This window comes from Phyllobates terribilis, unplaced genomic scaffold (assembly GCF_046119375.1).
Source record: "Phyllobates terribilis strain yellow unplaced genomic scaffold, ASM4611937v1 Scaffold_11__3_contigs__length_659146591, whole genome shotgun sequence".
In the NCBI taxonomy this organism is placed as follows: domain Eukaryota; kingdom Metazoa; phylum Chordata; class Amphibia; order Anura; family Dendrobatidae; genus Phyllobates; species Phyllobates terribilis.
Window position 1 is genome coordinate 548371403 of NW_027362771.1, and position 24310 is coordinate 548395712.

The following is a 24310-nucleotide window of genomic DNA, read 5'->3' on the forward strand; positions in this document are numbered from 1 at the left end:
TCCGTCAGTTGTTGAGTTTAGCTCCATCCTCAAGATGTTGGTGGGGAAATCAGCATGTTGGATTTTACCACCAAAGGCCATTTCCAGTGTGGTTCTGCTGTAATCTAATAGTTTAGTCATTGGCAAACCAATGAAACCAAAGAAGTCGATGTAGGAGAAGACTGCTCTGTGGCTGGATACTCTTTTTAAAAAATAAGATGGTGCTAAAAGCCTTGTTGATCCATTGTGTACAAGGCAATTATGGGGATGAAGATACGTGGTCAAGATATGTTGAATGGAGCATATATGTCCAATGCTTGTCGTTACATTAGTGCCTAGTAATACAGTAATACAAACTCTACTCCCTTATTGCTGTCAACTAGGCAGATTTTCTATTTAGTATTCTGTGAAAAGATTGAAGATGACCAAAAAGGGGAGAATTGTTTCCGAACAAATCTAATTCCTTTCAAATTTCCCGAAATAATAAGAGATTATACTCACCCGTCATTCGTCCTGCTGCCCAAGATCCGCTACCCATTCCTCTGCTCGCTTCAGATCGGTCTTCTGTTCTTTGGTCAAGAAGTTGCGTCACTGCCCACATGAACACGTGAGGCCTAGTCAGCATTGAAGACCAAAGAGAAGATCAATCTGAAGTGAGCGGAGGACCAGGCAGGGAGTGGAGGACCAGGCAGGACAGGTGAGTTTTTAATGTTTTACTATTTTTTTAAATCCTTCCCATATCTACATTTATTAGAGTTCCAGGGTTGATTGGAGCGAATCTGCCTACATCGTATATCGAGGCATTCGCTCATCTCTACCGATGACCAATTTAAAAGCTGTAGCAATAGCCAAATTCATTGCCACCCATAGCGGAGGCCTTGAAATTGAAGGGTTATTTCCATGTCAGTTTTTTATGGCTGACTCTGGAATTACTCTGTCCGGGCTTCGACCACAGGAGGAGGGTGTACGGAAACAGAGAGTGGTTGAGCTACGCTTTTTTTCCTTAAGGCTATGTGCCCACGATGCAGAAATGCTCCGGATTTTTCCTGAGCGTTTCTGCATCTCCCTGGCAGAAAAAACGCATGTGGATTGTACATGCGTTTTCCTGCCAGGGACAAGCGGATGTGAAGCGTTCTTCACATGCATTTCCGCATGCGGGTTGACAATATTATACTTACCTTCTGATGGCCCCTGGTGTCCTTGTCTTGGTTTGCCGGCAGCTCGCGGTAGATTAAAGGATCTGTCGACGTCAGCGGTCGCGTGACCCGTCACATGACTAAATGACATCACTGCAGGTCCTTTAGTCTACCGCGAGCTGCCGGCAAGCCGAGACAAGGACACCGGGGGCCATCAGAAGGTAAGTATAATATTTATTTTTTATTTTATTCTTTTTTTTACAAGTTCTATGGTACCCGGGTCCGGAGGAGAGTCTCCTCTTCTCCAAACCCGGGTACCATCCGCACATTGAACCGCATGATATCCACATGTACAGATGCAGTGATGCGGATTCCATGCGGTCCAATGCAAGTCAAAGGCGGCGAAAACGCCGCGCTTCCGCAAAATAATTGGTAGTGCTGCGGATTTTTCCGCAATGATAATCCGCAGCGGTAATTTCGGCAGCATGTGCACAGCACATGCGGATCATGTCAGACCTTCTACCAAGCGTTTTTTAAGTGTTTCTGCAGCAGAATTGCTGCTGCGGAAACGCTTAAAAAAACGCATCGTGGGCACACAGCCTAACTCTCATAGAATTGAATGGTGCGACCCTGGATAAAGTGATACCTATCTCAGCCATGAAAAGCTGAGATGGGAATACCCTTTATTTTACTTATATTTACAAAATTATACAATGTTATATGTCATTACTTATCCTAAGATACAGCCTGTATTATACCTCAGAGCTGCATTCAGAATTCTGCAGACTTCAGATCAGACATTTACCAGAATCCTTTGCACGTGCTGTCTCTTTACATAGCTGTTTTGTACTCTGGTTAATCTAGTCTTTACACCAGAAGCTAAACTTTGACATGATTGCTGAGGGTTCCCAATGACAATCGGTAGAATTATGAATGCAGCTCTGGAGTATAATACAGATTGCAATTCAGCATTGACAGAAGTACTTTACTGTCTAGTTGCAGTGATGGGAAACTTCTCTGTAAGTCTAAAAGGCAAATTATGTGGACTATGTCTTATTCTTTACTTGCACGATCGTACAGAATCCTCTGTCTCTTTTCCTCTACTTCTGTCTTCGAAATTTTCATGTCTCTAAGAATTTTTCATATGTTGTTTTTTTCTCTATCTCATTTCACTGTTGTTTTTACCCTTCTGTGTCTTTGTTCCCTTACTTTCCTCTGTCGTACACGTGTGTCACTCAATGCCTATCCTTAATGTCCACCCCTGACCTCATGTTCTAACCCCCGGGGCCGCTCCCCACCCCGGCAGGCAGAGGACGAGTTTGACTCTTTGAGATCAGAGGTCGGAGACGGGAGGAAAGGGGCACAGATTGTGAAAAGAGCCGGCACCAAACGGGTGCAGCAGTGAGACCACAAAACTGGGACACCTAAAAAAATGGGGATCACCCAGGTAATAAATACCAATAAGGGACAATCCCAGGTAACATCTTAACCAATAGCACCTCTACATTAACTGGGACCAACCTTAATTCATCCGTAAAAATGGCCAAATCTAGATCTGGATTACTTACTCCAATAAAAACTAAATTGACAACATTAACCGAAGAGTTACATCTTGGGTCTCAACAACATGATATCCCACCTCATCAAAGACAACCAGTTCCTGGATTTTTGCCTGATATGAATGTATCTCCCATATGTTCCTCTTCTGTCTTCTCCTGACGTGGGCATTTCACTGACTTATCTACAGTACAAAACCCATTTCCTTATACTCTAGAGGGTCCATCCTCTTTCCCGGTATCTCATCTCATGAGTTTTTTTGCCTTGCTATGGATCAACTTTAGGTTATAGGTTGAAAATCAATGGACTTGTGTCTTCTTTCATCATTAAAACCTATGAAACTATGGCCTATGGTGGGGGAAAAAAAGGTTAAAAAGATTGTCTCTCTTTCTGGAGGACTCGTCCGATCCTACAATATATAGACACCCCATTGAGGAGAATGGCAAAGGTGTAATTCTTCATTCCTGCCTGTGGTGGTGCTGCAGGAAAATTCAACACTTGCTGTCAGGTTTCCTCACAGATTGCAGCTGATCACTGGAGGTTCCAGCAGGTGGACACTTTCTGATCAGATTCTTTTCAAAGGACCTTTCTAACAAAGTTGACAACCCCTTTAATAGAATGCCCTATACTCAAAGGAGTTGTCTGCCAAGTAAAATAAAAAATAAAAACCTTTTACTCACCTCCCGTTCCAGCAATGCCGGCGTGCGATCTGCCAGTGCTTGTGTGACATTGTCATGTCATCTGAGCGTAGCAGCCAATCAGTAGCTGCTTTTAGGTTGCTTCACTCACAAATCCTTTGGGCAAAACTCGAACATTTGGGGAAGGTGTGAACACTGCAGTCTATTAGCGGACTCTGATTGGCTGCAGCGCTCACATGCATAACAATGTCACACACGCGTCAGGAGAGCCGGCACCAACATCCCAGAAATATATATATATATATTTATATTTTTTTTATTATTATTTTGCTCAGGGGACTTCAGCATTTAAGAAGAAGTTGTCCAACTATTGGACAACGCCTTTGATAAAGAATAATAATGCTTTCTACTCTCAAGGATCTTCCAACTTTTCATTCATCTTGGCTTTTAAAAAGGCAGATGTGGTTTCCAAGGTATTTTTCTCCTTCTGACTCTTTCCCTCAGTCTGTCACATCCACTGATCCCACCTGTCTTGCCCACATCCCGCACCCCTGGCAATCCTCCCTTGCATAATCCGTTGATGCCCTCTCTTGCATCTTCTCTGTGCTGTCTCCTAACTTCTGATACTTTCCTTTGTTAGATCCATGTGAAATCTGTTATCTGCTTCTAGCAGGACTTTCTGACTTTTCTCTGACTCTACTGGGGTCTTGTACACGTCACCCATTCATGTCCCATCAGTCATGTTTAGTCTTCTTCTGCTTAAAGGGAACCTGTCACCTCTCGATGTTTTAGTACATTTTTGTATTCAACATAATATAGAAATTCTGGATCATCTTTTCTTATAACTCTTCATTGTGCCGTTCCTCTGTTATTCCTCTTAGAAATTTATAAATAAATTGACAACTGGGTGTTGCCAGTTGGGGGAGGGTCCCTACACTGTTACTTAGGTCCTATCAGTGCTGACTTTGCCAGCCTGTGGAAGGACACAGCCCTTTGGCAAAGGGAATGGTAACATCCAAGACCAGCAGATTACCTCTTGTGTATAGAGAGGCCTCCTTTCTCTCCTCCACAGATGATGTTGGAGGAAAGAGGACATGGGCATGTTAAACCTCAACGACGACCGGATCCTTTTGATAAGCCACCAGGGGCGTATGGCAGTGGCCTACTCACCTCTCTTCATTTAAAACGTAATGGCGACTCCGAGAATTCATCTATCTATCCATAATCAACCCATTCCGTAATCTTCTCACAAACCCAATCCTTCTTCACCGCACAATAAAGCCCGATGCCATCACCACACAATATACAGTCACCTGGCATGACTTACCTGGTCTTTGTTCTTTCCTGTTGATGTTCGTCCTGATACACCACATTTCTCGCTCCTCGTTATGTTGCCCATTTGTAGGTGCTTCTTATTCTCACATAATCCTGGAGACCTATCCAACCTCAAAGTACATAGTGGGTCTGATATTTTACTGATATGTCCTTGATCACCACAGTCAACATGTACAGGCAAGAGCAGGACTCACAAGAATGACGCTCCTGCGTTCCTGCTCCGTCATACGAAAAGACCCCAACCTAGTCTGTCACGGTGTCCAGCCTACTTTGTCCTGTATTTTGGTGGAATTAGGTGGTTATTCAACGTCATTATAAGGGTTTGACTCCATCCAAGATCCAACATTACATTCTATGGTCATGTCTCCTGTTTATCACAGAGAGGTGGCGTCACATACAAAGTCACTCTCCACGATAGTCTATGTATTGTACGGTAATGCTCAGTTCTTTCATTAGCCCGTTTACTTTTCACCACCTTTCTCCTCTGCAAAAAGGAGACATTGCAAGTCTTTAATGGCCTTGAGTGGGGGGCCCCAACAGTTCGACTTAAGGCCCACACACATACACACATTAGATTCAAGTTGACCAAACCCATTGATATTGGCAGGATCTGCCAACAGTCTAATGTGTGTGCCCGACTTTACCCCACATGATGTTGGGGAGATGAGGTCCGCCTTGTTGGATTTCCAATGGATGGTCCCTTTGTTCTCCAGGAGATACGCTGCTGAAAGAGGAGTCTAGCTGTGGCACTCTCAGAGAACATTCCTGTGTATGGGGGACTCGGGGGAGATAGTGGTCAGCTGAACGACAACATGGACAACAGCAAACGAATGTGTATGGGGGGCTTTAGATAGCGCAATGTACAAGGTGGTATGGAGGTGGGGACTCTGAGGCGACAGGATGAGCACCTGGCGGAGATATATGACATCAGAGCCGCCAGTTGGCCACCACCAGAAAAGTAGAGCTATAAGGCTAGGGCTACACAGCGACAGCAACTAATGATGGCAAACGTGGTCATAAAGAAAGATAACAACTAACCTGGTGGATTTCTTTGCAACTGTACTTGTTGGAATCTGAGTAGTGCGACATGGAGATAATAATGTCACTGGACCAAAGTCACCATGTAGCCGTAGCTCAAAGCTCCTTTCGAAAGGCTATATCTGTTGTAAGAGCTTCCTAGTTATTAGGAACACCTAATACAAAGGCACATCTAATTATAGGGCTGGCAGCTGGCCTTGGGATCACACTTTTCGACTGTCTCAGCTATGAAGGACAATTCTTTGAATACCACCTACTGTGTGGTGCCATGTTGCTTTTCTTTTCACCAGCATATATGTGCTTGATAGGAAGAGCAGCCATTGCAGTTTTCAGTCATGACTATGTGCATAGATGCAAGTTATGGCAGATTTATGATCTAAGGAGAAGAGAAATTTGAGAAGTATGAATATCAAGAGAGACCAATCAGCTCGAACAGATCTGTTTTAATAATAGGACAAAATTGGCAGCTGCCCAGGGGCCCACTGCTCAAGGGCACCTCTGTAATGCGGGACAGGCAAGACGTATGTCCAGAGATCTGACTTTACAGGGAAATTATCACCTCATTTGTTTAATGCCTGGACTAAGAAGTATAAATATATCCATTGGTCTAGTATGAGTTACCCTTCCACCAGTGCCAACTCAGCTTTCTGAGTCAAATTCCACCATAATCATCCTTGCAATCTGCAAAGCTCCACTTGTCAACCCTGGGGCATACATATACATCATGGGTCCTGTTAGAAAAAGTCAAAATTGGGCCCTTCTCCACTACTACCCTCCCCCCTGTCCCTCACACACAAAGATATATTTTTTAAAAAAGTAATCTTGGCGCACAGTCGCTGTCACAGAAGGACATCCCTAACAGCTTTTTAAAGCCAATGCGTCAGGAACACAGTGATTGAGAACACTAAGGGGCTTCAGTAGGGGCACAATCACTATTATGCCCCTTTCATGCCCCCCATAGAGTATTATATCCCCATTGTAAAATCCCCCACACAAACTGCCCTCACAATACCTCCCACACACTCAGTATTCTGACACTAAAGTGTCCCCAGGAAAATATAATGTCCCCTCGGTGCCCTTGACACATTATAATGCTGCCACTGTGCCGCTGACACAGTATGATGCCCCACACTGCCCACCAACACAGTATGATGCCCCACACTGCCCACCAACACAGTATGATGCCCCACAGAGCCCACCAACACAGTATCATGCCCCACACAACCCACCAACACAGTATGATGCCCCACACAGCCCACCAACACAGTATGATGCCCCACACAGCCCACCAACACAGTATGATGCCCCACACAGCCCACCAACACAGTATGATGCCCCACACAGCCCACCAACACAGTATGATGCACCACACAGCCCACCAACACAGTATCATGCCCCACACAGCCCACCAACACAGCATGATGCCCCACACAGCCCACCAACACAGTATGATGCCCCACACAGCCCACCAACACAGTATGATGCCCCACACAGCCCACCAACACAGTATCATGCCCCACACAGCTCACCAACACAGTATGATGCCCCACACAGCCCACCAACACTGTATGATGTCCACATAGTCCCCCATACATTTTGAGACACCCACACAGCATCCTGGTCCCCCAGCCACACACACACACACACACTGTGATTCCTCCACAGACCACCACACAGTATCATACCCCACAACTTACCTAGCCCCATTGTCCTGATGCGCTACTTTAGTCTGTACTGTATGTAGACAGAGGCTCCACGCAGCAGGCAGGATCTAATGACATAATCGTACCTGCTGTTTTGAGACTCAGAGGCACAGGTTTCCTAATCCACCATTGCTTTCAAGTGTACCTGCATCTTGAGGATGCAGATACTGTTGAAATTGTGATGCTGGATGGGGGGGCCCAGTTCCGCACAACACAGAATGAGTCAGCCTCCCTGGCTCATACGCCCTATAGCGGCCGTGTAGTCTGCCACTATTAACCTTGCTGCCACTGTATCAATCACAATCTATAATATTCAATGGTAAAATCTAGTTACTGGATGATTTCTTCTACATGTGTGTCCAAAGCTGAATGATGCTAAGCTCCTGTTACTGGTGTATTGTGGGAGGTCAGTAAATGCACCCATACACCTTCAATAGCTGACGTTCGGCTAACCCTTCCAAAAAAAACCATACGCATGCCTGCTCGTTTGTCTGAAAGTAATTCCCCCGACTTCTCCATTATAAATTCACCCTCGGTTTGGCCGAACGTGCATGTGTTTTCACTGGAGAGAAAAGATAAAAACACTGCAACACACTTCTGGAGGAGGATTATTGCTCCCGCAAACAAAAGGATGGGGCATAAAAAGGCAACATGTCTGATCCCTATTTCCCTCATAATCTTCTGTCATGGGAGAGTTAGGAGGCTCCCCATAGACTTTGCTCAAATGTAGTATGTGACTAACTTTATAGCTAAAAGCTGAGTTGTTAGATCAGATGGGAGATGAAACTGTTGACTGTTTCCAAGGAAAACCAGCACAATTTTGACAGCATCTGTATATAGCAATGGTGGAAGTCCAGGAAATATTGTAGGATGTGTGCAAGCAAAGTACAGGAGAATATTTACAAAATTACCTTACATTTTATGGAGATTTTTACTGTGAAACATTGGCAAAAGTGGAAATATTCTTTATACACATTATCGTTATGCCAGGTCAGTGGCACTTGTACATACAGCGGTGTGAAACAGTGTTTGCCCCCTTCCTCATTTCTTATTCTTTTGCATGTTTGTCACACTGAAATGTTTCAGATCACAAAACTAAATTTCAATATTAGACAAAGATAACACAAGTAATCACAAAATGCAGTTATTAAATGAAGGTCTTTATTATTAAGGGAAGAAGAAGAAATCCAAACTTTCAGGGCCCCGTGTAAAAGAGTGATTGCCCCATAAACCTTATAACTGGTTGGGCCACCCTTAGCAGTAACAACTGCAATCAAGCGTTTGCGATAACTGGCAAAAGGTGCAGCATTGAAAGGCCCATTTAAGGGGCTAAAAATCATCTGAAAAAGAGCTCATGAAAGCGCACCTTCCCAAATCACTGGCCGTATAAATATGGCAGTAATTAGCCAATAAACAAGTATGGAAATTGAGGCCACGCAAAAGGGCCTTTAAAGGTGTGTCAATACACTTGTCGGAGTGGGCAGAAATCCCCTTGGTAAAAGGACCCTAGGCCAATCATACATGTTTTTTATTACTAGTCGTGTGATGTGATGTCCTAACCTGGATCTAATAATACCCACATTTTACCTACAGTCATTACATTTACCCTAGCGCCCCCATCTACAGATGGACATAGCCATTATATGCACTTCATCAAGGCAGCATGATCTGAAAGGGGTATTCCCATCTCCAAGATCATGTCCCAACATGTAGTAGGTGTAATAATAATAATATTAGCAAATACCTTCAATTAGAAATGTAGTATAGTTTTTCTGATTCGCTGTCTCTTTCCTCATGTGAAGGCAATACAGGACCTTAGGTATCCATGGTTACGACCACTGATATAGTGACCATTAGTTGTTAGTGGTCATAACCATGGATACTTGCATTGTTCATAATTACTGTAATTGTTTTTGCTATGTATACCCCTTTCAAATGTAGAGCGCCATGGAATAAATGGCGCTATAATAATAATACCTAAGGTCCTGCAATGCCCTGCACATAAGGAAAGAGACATAGCAAATCAGTAAAAACTATACATTTCTAATTAGAGGTATTTGCTAATATTATTATTATTATTATACCTACTATATATTTGGATAGGATCTTGGAGATGGGAATACCCCTTTAAACACTGTAAATTGATGACGAGATTGAACGTTCCTCTACCCTCTTTCTCGTTGGCGTGTGCTCTATATATACCCAGATATTTGTTATATTTGAGGATCTCTGTACGCAGCCTCGTCTCTGTCACCTTGTCCCTTGGAGAGGTGATTTATCCTCTGATAATCTATGTGTGTCCTTTGCTCTCCGCCCCTGTCCAATCCGAAAACTAGACCTGGTTGCCCCCCCTCCGACGTCACACATCACAGGGGGGCAATGCTATGTGACACCGGCAGGGGCGAGCAGGCCTTTCCCAGGCGGAGGTAAATATAGACCTATGATTAGTGCCAGGGGCCGTTTCCTCTTACAGGACATAGACGGTAATAACTGGTGAATGCCACTACTACTGTACACACCTAATAGCCGGTGCAGTCACCAGGGGGGGAGTGAGGGGCTGCAACCTGTGTGGTCAGACAATAGTCACACTTACTCAAGCGGGGCAGCAAAAATCACCAACACAAATCCAAGAACGTATTTATAGCTGTATTATTCAGACATCGCATCGGTATTATATCACTTTTTGTATGGCACTGTTATTTGGCATTATTTGAGCACTATATGGCAGTATTTGCACTGTATGCAATTCCACAATGCATTTATATGCTGCAGAGCCATAGCCAGGTCTCCTTTTAGTTCTTGGTCCTATGCTATAAGCGCCAGCTGGCTTATTGGTGCCAGCACCTGGTCACATGCCCTGATTGTCCCCTCCCTAGCTACGCCCCTATGTATTGTAAAGGACGTCATAGATCGGAAATTGCCCCACATCTGATCTGGCATTGTTATTTTATACTACTAGGGTGCTGGGTCATTGAGCCTTTTACTCACCGTGCCATAAGTGTACGTCGCAGTTAGGGTGCACATATATGGAGCGGGAGCTGTGAAACAATTGTCATCTGCTTCTAACAGCAGCTCCGATCACCAGGGGTGTACATAGAAATCATGGGGCCCTATAGCAGAAGTTTTAATTGCCCCTCCCCCAACAACAACAAAATAATTAATATTCGGCGGGGTCACAGAAGAGCATATCCCACAACTTTGTAGTCCTTTCAAACTAATTTTCCTCGTACTGAAACCCTAGATTCCTCCTTCATTGCCATAAAGTATGATGCCAACAAAAGTGCCGCCCAAACACAGTATGATGCCCCCACAGTAAATTTCTCCACAGTACCCTCCACATGCACAGTATGATGACCCTACTGTACCCCACTTCAACTCCTCCGGCAAAGTATGGTGACCCCAACACAGTATCATCCCCCAACTGTGACCCCCACACAGCCCCACACCTCACCACACTGTATAATGGCCTCCACTAGCCCTCAAAACAGTATAATGGCTCCCACACAAACCTTCACACTTTATACTTTCATGCATACAGTATAATAACCCCCACATAGCCCTCTATAAAGTTTAAAGGCTCCCGCATAGCCCTCCAAATATTATACAGTAATGGCCTCCACATAGCCCTCCAAATATTATCATGCCCCCCACACAGCCCTCCAAATAGTTTAATAGGCCCCATAATCCTCCATATTGTTTACTACACTCCAGAATCCTCCATACAGTATAATGCACTCCCCATAGTCCTCGATATAGTATGATACACCTCCCATAGTCTTCCATATAGTATAATGCACCCCATAGTCCTTGATATAGTGTAATGCACCCCATAGTCCTCCATATAGTATAATACATCCCCATAGTCCTCCATATAGTATAATGTACTCTCCATAGTCCTCCATATAGTATAATGCACTCCCTATAGTCTTCCATATAGTATAATGCACACCCCATAGTCTTCCATATAGTATAATGCACTCCCCATAGTCCACCATGTAGTATAATGCACTCCCCATAGTCCACCATATAGTATAATGCACTCCTTATAGTCCTCCATATAGAATAGTGCACCACATAGTTCTCCATATAGTATAATGCACCCCATAGTCCTCCATATAGTATAATGCACCCCTGTAGTCCTCCATATGGTATAATGCACCCCCGTAGTCCTCCATACAGTATAATGCACCCCCGTAGTCCTCCATATGGTATAATGCACCCCCCCATAGTACTCCATACAGTAAAATAAATAAATAAATCCAGGATGCCGAATCAGCTGAACGTGAGATGACAGGCGGGGGAAACGGGCCGGTGCTGGCCCTGCCACTGGGCCCCCCTGGCTCACGGATACCATAGAAGCCACGTGGCCTGCCGCCATTGGTGGTACGCCACGGTCAATCACTAATGTATAACAATTTAAATGCCGCTGTCAATAGCTGATAGCAGCATTTAAGCGGTTTAGTTGCCACTACGCGCTGGACTGTCGACTATTGCCCCCCTCCCCTGACAAAGTTGGGGATGGGTTGCCATGGACTCCTATCTTAGTACATTTGTGAAGCCCACCCTGTCCCGCCGGACTTCATAGGAGAACTGCAATATCTCTATGTACTGTAGTATTACAGTATATCGTAAAAGCGATCAAGCAATCCCAAGTTCAAGTCCCTTAGGAGGACTAAAAAAATAAAGAAAAAGATTGATATAATTATTAACCTGTACGTTAAACGTTAAAAAGGGAAATCAAAACCCAAGAATTGACAGTTTTAGGTTGCCTTGCTTCTCTAAAAAAATGCATTAAAACATTATGAAGACATTGTATATGGTAACAATAAGAATTTCAGCTTGGAACGCAAAAAAACAAATCATCATACAGCTCCATTGGCAGAAAAATAAAAAAAAGTCATGGGTTTCAGAACATCGCGACACAAACCACTTTTATTATTTATTTTTTTTTACAAAATTTGTATATAAGTTTGGAATTCACATAATAGTACTGACCTGAAGAGCGAACACCGTAAAAAGGGAACAAAAAAGTAATGGTAGAATTGTGGTTTCTTTACCATTTTACCACAGGTGAAATTTTTTTCCCCACTTTTCAGTACATTTTATGGTAAAATTAAGGTCACTCAAAACTACAATTCGTCCCACAAAGAACAATTCCCATATGGTTATGTCAATGGATTAATAATAAAAAAAAATTGTGGCTCTTAGAAGAAGTGGGAGAGGGGCAGATGTGGATGAGGGAAGAGTGGAAATGAAAAATGGCTCAGTCCTGAAAGGGCTAAAGGGGTATTCCCTCCGTGAAGAACCTCTCTCATCTTCTCCCTTATGGAAAGATAAAAATATTTGTAATTAAGTTATTTTTTGTTAAAGCTTCCAAGAATTGCATCGTTTCTATGGGTCCGGCCAGGTTATCGGAAGCACACGTTGTTTGCACCTGCACCATAGTTCCTAGCCTGGCCACCAATCTTCCGAGCCTATAGCTCATAGGTGGCCGGGCTGTCTCCCGCGCCATAGCTCATGGGTGACCGGGCTGTCTCCCGCGCCATAGCTCATGGGTGACCGGGCTGTCTCCCGTGCCATAGCTCATGGGTGACCGGGCTGTCTCCCGTGCCATAGCTCATGGGTGACCGGGCTGTCTCCCGTGCCATAGCTCATAGGTGGCCGGGCTGTCTCCCGCGCCATAGCTCATAGGTGGCCGGGCTGTCTCCCGCGCCATAGCTCATAGGTGGCCGGGCTGTCTCCCGCGCCATAGCTCATAGGTGACCGGGCTGTCTCCTGCGCCATAGCTCATAGGTGACCGGGCTGTCTCCCGCGCCATAGCTCATAGGTGACCGGGCTGTCTCCCGCGCCGTAGCTCATAGGTGACCGGGCTGTCTCCCGCGCCGTAGCTCATAGGTGACCGGGCTGTCTCCCGCGCCGTAGCTCATAGGTGACCGGGCTGTCTCCCGCGCCGTAGCTCATAGGTGACCGGGCTGTCTCCCGCGCCGTAGCTCATAGGTGACCGAGCTGTCTCCCGCGCCGTAGCTCATAGGTGACCAGGCTGTCTCCCGCGCCATAGCTCATAGGTGACCAGGCTGTCTCCCGCGCCATAGCTCATAGGTGACCGGGCTGTCTCCCGCGCCATAGCTCATAGGTGACCGGGCTGTCTCCCGCGCCATAGCTCATAGGTGACCGGGCTGTCTCCCGCGCCATAGCTCATGGGTGACCGGGCTGTCTCCCGCGCCATAGCTCATGGGTGACCGGGCTGTCTCCCGCGCCATAGCTCATAGGTGGCCGGGCTGTCTCCCGCGCCATAGCTCATAGGTGGCCGGGCTGTCTCCCGCGCCATAGCTCATAGGTGACCGGGCTGTCTCCTGCGCCATAGCTCCTAGCCCGACCATCTATATCCTCTGAAATGGCAGTGAATAGGACTTCTCCCGTGCATGAACAGTAGCTCAAGATCCGACCATGTACCCAAGTCCTGGTGACTTAGGGGACCCAAAGGTCCTTTTGCCATTGGGGTCTAGGAGGTTTATTGAGACCAGTTTGCGTTAGTTATATGATGCACATGGTGAATGGCAGTAAGGTGTTACTCACTAGTATATAACGTGGCCTGGACATTTACAATAGGCCTGGCAGGGGTTAATGTGCAGGAATAAGGTCTGGGATTGTACTTGAGAGAGGGCAATGAAGGACACGTCTGGGACAAGAGATTGGACAGAATAAGGACATGAGAGGCAGAACGGGATTAATTAGTATAAAGGGAACACAATGCCATTTCTGCTCCATGTCACTGCTGCTGTTACACACAGACAATGCCCGCTCTAATTCTAGCCCACCAAGCTAAATATATGCACCAGGCTGTGCCACCGCAGGGACCACGTCTTACTAATCACTGCTGGCAGGCACAGAATTCTCTATAGCTGATACACAAAAAGAGCATAAAACCTCAGGAAATATTATTTCCTGAGTCGACTTCTTCTGTCACGTATTCTGCTTAGCCTTTTATTAGTTATATTCGCTTTTGGAAAAACTGGGGTCGTCACCCAGCTTTCCCAGTAGCGGCAGACTGAGGGTGATGTACATGTGCCCACCATTGGGGTCGCCACCCAGCTTTACCAGTAGCGGCAGACTGAGGGTGATGTACATGTGCCCACCATTGGGGTCGTCACCCAGCTTTACCAGTAGCAGCAGACTGAGGGTGATGTACATGTGCCCACCATTGGGGTCGTCACCCAGCTTTCCCAGTAGCGGCAGACTGAGGGTGATGCACATGTGCCCATCATTGGGGTCGCCACCCAGCTTTACCAGTAGCGGCAGACTGAGGGTGATGTACATGTGCCCACCATTGGGGTCGTCACCCAGCTTTACCAGTAGCAGCAGACTGAGGGTGATGTACATGTGCCCACCATTGGGGTCGTCACCCAGCTTTCCCAGTAGCGGCAGACTGAGGGTGATGCACATGTGCCCACCATTGGGGTCGCCACCCAGCTTTACCAGTAGCGGCAGACTGAGGGTGATGTACATGTGCCCACCATTGGGGTCGTCACCCAGCTTTCCCAGTAGCGGCAGACTGAGGGTGATGTACATGTGCCCACCATTGGGGTCGTCACTCAAACTTTCCCAGTAGCGGCAGACTAAGGGTGATGTACATGTGCCCACCATTGGGGTCGTCACCCAGCTTTCCCAGTAGCGGCAGACTGAGAGTGATGTACATGTGCCCACCATTGGGGTCGTCACCCAGCTTTCCCAGTAGCGGCAGACTGAGGGTGATGCACATGTGCCCACCATTGGGGTCGTCACCCAGCTTTCCCAGTAGCGGCAGACTGAGGGTGATGTACATGTGCCCACCATTGGGGTTGTCACCCAGCTTTGCCCACCATTAGTTGGTAATGGAAAGTTCCATCACATCCAGGTTCAGTGGCATAACAGGAAAAATGAGACCCCTGTTTTCTAATAGGTGGTGTCCCAGCTGTGGGATCTCTACCTATAAGACATTTAGAGCGTGTCCTTGGTGTCATGCCATAAAGAAACCAAGAGCCCCTACTGGCCTCTAATGCCCATGTGGCCAGTCTGCCCATTTCCCTGAAGATTCCTGTTGGGTCAAGTTGCTGTTTTCTTTTTTCTGGAAAAACTGGATGACAATCAATATGGCTGCCATTACAGGACGCAAAGGGCGTGTCATCCAGATTACTGAATGTCAAAATTGGCTTAATTATGCTGCAATATGGGAGCAGGCAGTGAATAATTTCATATTTAGGGGTTTACAGTGAACTTGTCAGGATGATTTTACTGCTGAAACTAATGGTACGGCTGTATAGGTCATAGCACAAGATGAAAAATTAATCCTGTCTTGTAGTAATCCGATGTACCAGTGCTGGGAAATCAAGCTTTGAAGCCACGTGCAAATTAGCCTGGAAGTGCTTTGGGGGCAAGTGGAAGCATTCCAAGTACACGCCCCCAATGCACCTCCAGGCTAATTTGCATGTGGCTTCAAAGCTTGATTTCTCAGCACTGGTACATCGGATTACTACAAGACAGGTATCATTTTTTTTGTGCTACGACCTATATAGCCGCACCATTAGTTTTATCAGTAAAATCCTCCTGTCAGGTTCCTTTTAAGAAACCTTGATGGCAGTTATATTGCTTGTCCTGATATTATATGAACGCAGGTTATTACAATTGTGCTAGTAATGCTCCTTTTTTCTGTCTTTGCCCAGAACTACACCTCAAGTACAAGCTATTGAAGCCGACCTGACTGCCATTTACTGCACCCCACAGACTACGAATCAGAACCGAATTCCTCCTCGCTCATCTATTAGCAGACATCTCCCTTCCTGGAAGAATAAATCGCCGAGGGGTCCCTCCCCCTCCAAAGTCCGAAGCAGACGCTCACCCCCCTGTATGCTCACGGCATGAAGATTTGCACCCTGCATGTTACAAAGTAATATGCATGAGATGACATTGGGGAAGAGGACAGAATCGCCCCCCTCCCACCCTTCAAATTTACCTGTTAATCCCCTCTTCCTCCCCCCTAGCCATTATCCCTTTAAACCCCAAAAGGGAAGGTGGGGTGGGTATTAATGTATTTTACGGCCTGGAAAAAGTGGGTAACACTTAACCTTTTCCCTTCTATCCCAGCTGCAAAAATGCTTTGTGTCTCAGAAGTATATCAGTACTGAGTATGTCTATACACTCTTCGGCAGCATTGCAGGAGCCCCCCGACATCCCCCCCCTCTCTAATTTATATTCTATGTCTGTCCGTCGACAAACAGCAATAGGAGTATCCCTCCGCCTGGGTTATGATTGTCTTCCAGGCCACAGGGCACAGCACAACGTTGACCGGGCAGACCAGACATATTGCAGATAATTTGCGCTCTCCCCCACCACAATAAAAGAAAGTTGTTTTTTTTCTCCGAAAGCAAAAGGGCTACGAGTTAGAGAATACTCCTTAAAGGGGTGCGTCTTCAAAAAGTGTATGTAGATACTCAGTACCATTATACAGCGCGGCATGTTCTTTTTTTTTTTCTTTTTTCAGGTGGCTATGGCAATTTTTAGGGGCACTCGGCACCATTATACAGTGCAGCATGCTTATTCTCAAGCTACCGGTAGTGCATAAAGATAGTCTGCATTATTGTACAGTGCAGTCAGTACCTTTATATCCGGGGGGACGGATCTGTATAGATATAACCAGACTCATTACATTGCAGAGCAGCATGTTTATTACCGGGGGCTAGGAGTGTATAGAGATACTCATTCTCATTACACAGTGCAGCATGGATGCTCAGCATCTTTATACGGTGCCGCATGCTCATTACCAGGGGCTGAAAGTGCGTAGAGATGCTCAGTGTCTGTATAGGGGGTAGGAGGGGTGCGGGGATTAAACTGCCCCCCTGACTCAGGAATGTGGTTCCAGCTTTAGGGGGGGAGGGGAGAATTCTATATATTAAAAAGGATTTAAGCGAAACCCCCCTCCCCACTACAGTTACCCCAAGTCCAAGACCCTCCAGCCCTGCTCCGGAGAGAAAGAGACAAAAGCACTCACCTTCACGACCTCTCCAGCGCTCTTTTTAGATGCAATTTCTGATATGCATAAGAAGCTGATTGTACAATAACTGCTCATATGGGAATAAATACTATGCAATATAATCGTATGACGAGTCGGTCAATCTGTCCACAAAGTGTAATATCCAGAGTGACCACACGGCGGCGATGTTGAGCTACATTTGTATCGCTGAACGAGAGCCTTCGGGTAAGTGCACACGTTGAGTATTTTGTGCAAAGAAATTTCTGCACCATTTCTGCATCTCTTGGCAGGAAAACGCAGCGTCAAAAACATTAGTTTTTGGTGCGTTTTTGTCTGAGTTTTTAGACACAAATTAAGCTAGTTGAAAACAGAAACCGAAAAAGCTATTTTCATTCATTGAAAGCAAGCAGGAACGGTGGAAGGCGAATGTAATGTGTATTATGGGTTTGCAGATTTTTTTCATTTTACACTGTTTTAACCAATGACCCATCTCACGCAAGGGGTCTCTCTATTTTTTTTTTTTTTTTTTTTCCCGTGTTTTTTGGTTAACTTTATTGTAGTCAATGGGTGAAAAAACGCACAGAGAATTGACACGCTGCAGATTATTTTCTGCACCAAATCTGCAAGTCAAAAAAAAACGCAACGTGTGCATGACACTTCAGGTTTCTCATTCACTTTTCTGGCATCAGGTTTTGCGAACAAATCTGCGCGGAAAAAAACGCAACGTGTTAATATGGCGGCTAATTTCGCACCATGTTGCAGATTTTAGGCACCCAATAAGAAAAATAGGTTACTTGCATTTTTTTTCGGAAATTCGCAGCATAAAAAAAAAATCATTGTGGGAACGTAGCCTTAGGCAATTTTCACGCGTTGCGTTTTTGCTGCTTTTTTATATGCAGATTTTAAGCTGTGTTTTACAGTACCACAGACATCTATTTCAGAAATCACGCATCAAGGGCTTTCAACATTTTCAGGATCTCTGTTTGCTGTCAGTGAATAGATAGAATCTTCATTGTTTACAGATTACACTCCGTCCTGGTCTCGCGGGCGCACAACTTGCTCCAAAAGTTATCATTTTGGTGATTTTGCTGAAATTGTACCGAGCCCTGAACCCCAGCGTTTCACCACGAGACCAGGACAGATTGACAGACTCTAGAGGTAAACGATGTATACGTTCATATTTGATGACTGCAAGCAGAGATCTTGATCTTCACTGATCTTCACTTCATGTGCTGAGACTTTGTTTTGGGTGTTTTTTTGCAGACTTTTTAGCTTCTATGAAAAAAAAAAATGGCAAAAACATTTGTAAAACAAAACCATAATAAATCCAATTTTACCTCCAAAAGTTGCAAGAGGGACTCAAAAAGTGCACCTGCCTTTATCATTCAAGAGGTTTTCTAGGTTACACCGCACAATACACCAGTGTCAACCCAAAGTTAAAAGAGGACCTGTCACTTGTCATACAGAATGTGTAATTTTTTTTAACCTGGTGTAAATGCCGCTGTTCTCCTGAATCTGGAAGTATTCTTCTGTTGTTCCTGCTCCTCTCCTTTCCTGAGATATGGCCTCTTCCTCTCTGTATGGAAATCAAATCTCATCATGCACATGGTCATGTTACAGCACGTTAAATATTATCATGCACATGGTCACGTTACAGCACATTACATATTGTGCACATGGTCAGATTACAGCACATTAGATATTATTGTGCACAATTACAGCACATTACATATCATTGTGCACAATTACAGCACATTACATATTATCGTGCACATGGTCACATTACAGCACATTACTTATCATGCACATGGTCATGTTATAGCACATTACCATGTTACAGCACATTACCTATTATCATGCACATGGTCACGTTACAGCACATTAGATATTATTGTGCACAATTACAGCACATTACATATTATCGTGCACAATTACAGCACATTACTTATCATGCACATGGTCATGTTATAGCACATTACCATGTTACAGCACATTACCTATTATCATGCACATGGTCACGTTACAGCACATTAGATATTATTGTGCACAATTGCAGCACATTACATATTATCGTGCACATGGTCACGTTACGTCCTCAGAGTTGTTTGGAGCTGTAACACAGGGCATTAGTTGGGTTAGTCTGTAAGATTCTATAGGAACCTATAAGAAAATGTTGCGTGTTCATCAGATGCCGTATGATGAAGATATTCTCCCTTTGTTCGGGTTCTGACGAGTAACTTACAGACATGCCCAGGTCCGTGTGCCGCTCCGTGTTCTGGGTGACATCGCGGACGGGTACAGGAGCTGTCTGTCGTGCTCTGTTCTCAGCCATGGGACGGACCGGACTTCTGCTCGCTGCCTTTTTTTTCTGGGGTGGAATTATTGCTCGTCTGCACTTGCATATTGGTGAGCATTGTCCGTGGTGTTTTCAGTGACATCACAATGGTACATTATATACTTTGGGGCGATTCAAATGTTAGAGGTTTTTTTTTTCTATAACCAATGATCCACATAAGAATAAAAAATAGATCCACATGGCGTTCTGGTCTGTTCTGCAGACAAAAAAACAACAACAAAAAACAGACTCCTGACTGGCATACGAGTGACATCCGCGTGCCGTCCATTTTTCATTGACTGTCTACTTGGAGAAGTTGGGAAAACTTCCATCAGTTTTTCTTATAAGTAAATAAGTAAAAATTGGATCCGGTACACAGATGAAAAAGCAGCCTGTTTATTGAGGGAGTGATAAAACCACTAATGTGCGAGGAAGGCCTAAAGGAGGACAATATGGCGACGCAGCGCTCTGTAATACGGACAAGAAGGTCGATAGCTGTGGAGGGACAGGGCGTCACATGCCTCATTTATAGCCCTGCGTGCTTTGTTTTGACTGCTGGTAATCTAAAGTCATTAAAACATTGTCTTATCTTATTCCTGTAGTGTAATTAGTTTTCTTTCTGCTCATTTATAAAAATACATTATTAACCCTTTATAGGCAGCTGTGTCGTCTGACCACCAGTCCAGTGCATGTTCTCCTGTGTAGACAGGAGGTCAGTCTCCTGTGACTTCCTGTAAAGTACAAGATGACCACAACATATAAGAGAGGCCTCCATACAAATTAGATAGCTGTCTCTCCCGACTGCCCTATACACAGGAACGTCCGGTTTGGCTCCTCTGTTTGCTCCTGGGGTCTATATATGACAGGAGGTGCTGTCATGCTTCTCTAGCAGCAGCTTACCTCCCAGAGAACAAAAAGATCAGTCATTAAAAATCGGCAGGTCGAATCCTCCTCTCCCCCGATATCATCTGTCAGGGAAGACAACGGATTAATGATCTTGATTATCTTATACGGTCCAACAAATTTAGGAGCAAATTTTTTAGATGCAACTTTAAGGCGGAGATTTTTAGAGGATAACCAGACAAAATCTCCTACCTTAAAGACAAGAGCCTTACTACATCTGCGGTTGACAGTTCTCTTGGTCCGATCGCAAGTTATCAAAAGACCTCTTTTAATGTCTCCCCTGACCTTAATCAAAACGGGAATATCTTTCCTCCTCCTGGACCGCAGACCCAAACCAGAAAAATCTCCAAAAACCAGGTGACAACCCCCACAACAAAAAAAAGCCAAGGTGCCGGTAGCAGTAGAGGTGCGGTTACTGAACGCAAACTCAGCCAGAGGAAGAAAATCCACCCAGTCCTCTTGATTAGATGAGACAAAACACCTTAAATATTATTCCAATTCCTGGTTCATTCTCTCCGTCTGGCCATTAGTCTCAGGATGATAACCTGAGGAGAACAAAAGCTTAATTCACAACTTGGAGCAAAAGCTACGCCAAAAGCTAGCCACAAACTGAACCCCCTCTATCAGAAATAATGTTTTTAGAAACACCTTGTAACTGAACGAGAGAGATAAACAAAGAAGCAAAACCTTTAGCAATATGCAATTTTGGTAGCGGGTCCAAGTGAACCTTTTTGCTAAAACGGTCCACCACCGTCCACACCACAGTATTACCACCAGAATTAGGCAAATCCGTGACAAAATCCAAGTGGTCCAAGGTCGAGACGGAACCTCATTAGTCAAAAGAAACCCTGCCGGGGCTTTGGACCTGGTGCAAGTACTGCACTTCTAAACATACTCATCCACATCATTGTGAGCACTCTGCCACCAGGTGGCAGAGGAACCAGGATGTCCAGCCAACACAGAGTTATGTACTTCGTTAAAAAGATCAGTGCGAAGCGAAGAAGGCCCAAAAAACTTCCCCTGCGGCAAGCCCTCCGGTGCACCACCCTGAGCTTCCATAATACGTTGTCTGAAATCGATACCCAAAGCACCCACCACCGCCCCTTCTCTAAGAATTTTGACTGACTTTATATCCCTCAACTCCAGCACGAAACTATATGATAAGGCATCCGCCTTAACATTCTTGGTACCAGGGAGATATGTCACAGAGAAATCCAACCAAGTGAAAAAGAGAGCCTACCGGGCCTGTCTAATATTTAGGCACTTAGCGGCGTCAACATATAGTAAATTTCTGTGATCAGTAAAGACTGTTACTCTATGCCTAGGCCCCTCCAATCAATGTATCCATTACTTGAAAGCTCTCTAAACCACCAAGAGTTCCTGATCGCCTATATCATAGTTGGACTCGGCTTGTGAGAATTTCCGAGAAAAAAAAGCACAAGGATGAAAGTAACCATCTTTCTTTTGTGAAAGAACAGCACCCATACCTACAGAAGAGGTTTCTACCTCAAACACTAAAGGCAAACCAACATCGGGTTGACTGAGGCCCGATACTTTAGAAAAGACTAACTTGAGAGCAGCAAAAGCATCAACAGCCTCAGAAGACCAAGAGGGTAAAGACACCCTACTTATTCATATCAGTAAGAGTTCTGTCTATGACTGAGAAGTTTTTAATGAACTTACAATAATAATTAGCAAAACCTAAGAATCTCTGTAAAATCGTAAGAATAGTAGGTTCCACCCACTCAGCCAGCCTGTACCTTATCGGGATCCATCCGAAAACCTTCAGCAGAAACCAAATGACCCAAAAACTGAATCTGCTGCACCTCAAAGTGCTGACACTTCTCTAGTTTGGCAAACAAGTGCTTGTTATGAAGAACCTCAGGCACCTGTCAAACATGCTCGCAATGCTCCTCACGAGAACCTGAGTAGATCAAAATATCATCCAAGTATATCACCACAAATCTACCCACCAAAGAAGAAAAAATATAATTTAAGAAGTTCTGAAATACAACAGGAGCATTGGTTAAGCCGAACGGCATCACCAAATTCTCAAAGTGATCCTCGCGAGTATTGAAGGCAGTCTTCCACTCATCACCTTGGTGAACACGTATAAGGTTATATGCCCCTCTCAGATCCAGTTTAGAAAGCCACTTGGCCCCTGCTAGTTGATTATACAGATCAGGAATAAGAAGTAATGGGTATGGCTTACGTGCAGTAATTTATTAATCTCTCTAAAATCTAAACAAGAACGCAATCCTCCATCATTTTTCTTAAGAGAGAAAAATCCCACGGTGACTGGTGAGGTGGAAGTCCTTATGTGATCCTTGGAGAGACTCTTTTGAATATACGCTTTCAAGGCATCTCTTTCAGGAAGAGAGAGGTTAAACAGACGAGATTTAGACAATTTGGCCCCTGGGATAAATACGATGTCACAATCACATGACCTATGATGGGGTCCACATTCACATTCAGTCTCAGAAAAAACATCCTCAAAATCCTGAATGAAATCTGGAAGAAGAGATCTCATAGATGCCAGGGATTTGCGACTCTCCCAATTGATGGTAGGATTGTAAACTGCTGCCGAATATGTTGGCGCTTTATAAATAAAATTATTATTTATTATTATTATTGTGTTTCACCAACCAAGGCATACTCAACACAACCTTAGCTGGTAAGGAAGGAAACACCATGAATGAAGCAGATTCTTTGTGCAGATTCTACTTCTCAACCATAGAAGTAACATGACTTTGGGTAAGGGGAGAATTATCAATCATGGATACTTGAATAGGACGACAGAGTTGAAACTGTGTACCCACACTCAAGAGCAAAATCACTGTCAATGAGATCTAAGACAGAACCTGAGTCAACAAATTCAGAGGGAATTATAATTCCAGATTTGATAATCAAAGACACTTGTATAAAACAACCAGTAGCATGCATGAGAGATAACTTCAAACTGTTAGGATCAGTGTCCTTACTTCGTAACTTTTTCCTAGTTTTTTTTCTATTCCCCCTTTATCTTTAAGAAATTAATTCTTGTGTTTGAAACACTGAATCATTACATGAAGTTTGACCAAAGTAGAAACAGAAACAAGCAGGAGCTTCACATACAGGTCCCTCCTTGGACTCTCTGCAGGTCCCAATTTGCCTTGGTTCACCTGCCTCAATAGGATGACAGGGAGAATCACAGAAACAGCCTCAAATGTGTCCTTCCTTATCTCTAAGACATTGGTCCAGGCACACCGTCAAAGACATGGCCTTGTCCAAGAACAACGTTGAGGGACTATAAACCATCATACCTCGAATTTGGCTAGAAAGACCCTGACAGAATTGACTGCGGAGAGCTGGGTCATTCCAGGAGGTCTCCACTGCCCAGAATCTGAACTGAGAACAGTAGTTCTCCACTTTACGGTTTCCCTGAACCAACCTGTGGATCATTCATTCAGCAACCGCAACTTTATCAGGGTCTTAATAAATAAGCCCTAGAGCAGAGAAAAAAGCATCAACAGAGGAAAATACTGGAGAATCCTCAGGCAGAGAAAATGCCCAAGCCTGAGGATCTCCATGAAGCAACGACAAAACAATACTACCTCCCCCGGACCAGGGAGGACGGAGATGAAAATACAATTTACATTAAGTAAGAAAGATGGAAAACTCACTTTGGTCCCTGTTAAAAC

The 24310-nt window shown here is 44.7% G+C and overlaps 1 protein-coding gene across 25 annotated transcripts in view; it reads left to right on the forward strand.

The window, feature by feature from the left end:
- Positions 1–17514, forward strand: part of ANK1 (ankyrin 1) — a 312183-nt gene extending 294669 nt beyond the window's left edge. For 24 of the 25 annotated variants that reach the window (XM_073653979.1, XM_073653985.1, XM_073654000.1 and 21 more), the window contains 2 exons: positions 2422–2562; positions 16086–17514. In XM_073653979.1, coding sequence (XP_073510080.1) covers positions 2422–2520 — 99 coding nt within the window. In that variant the 3' untranslated portion in view covers positions 2521–2562; positions 16086–17514. The remainder of the gene's footprint in view (positions 1–2421; positions 2563–16085) is intronic. The other variant, XM_073653987.1, reaches the window with a different exon arrangement.
- The last annotated feature ends 6796 nt before the right edge of the window (positions 17515–24310 follow it).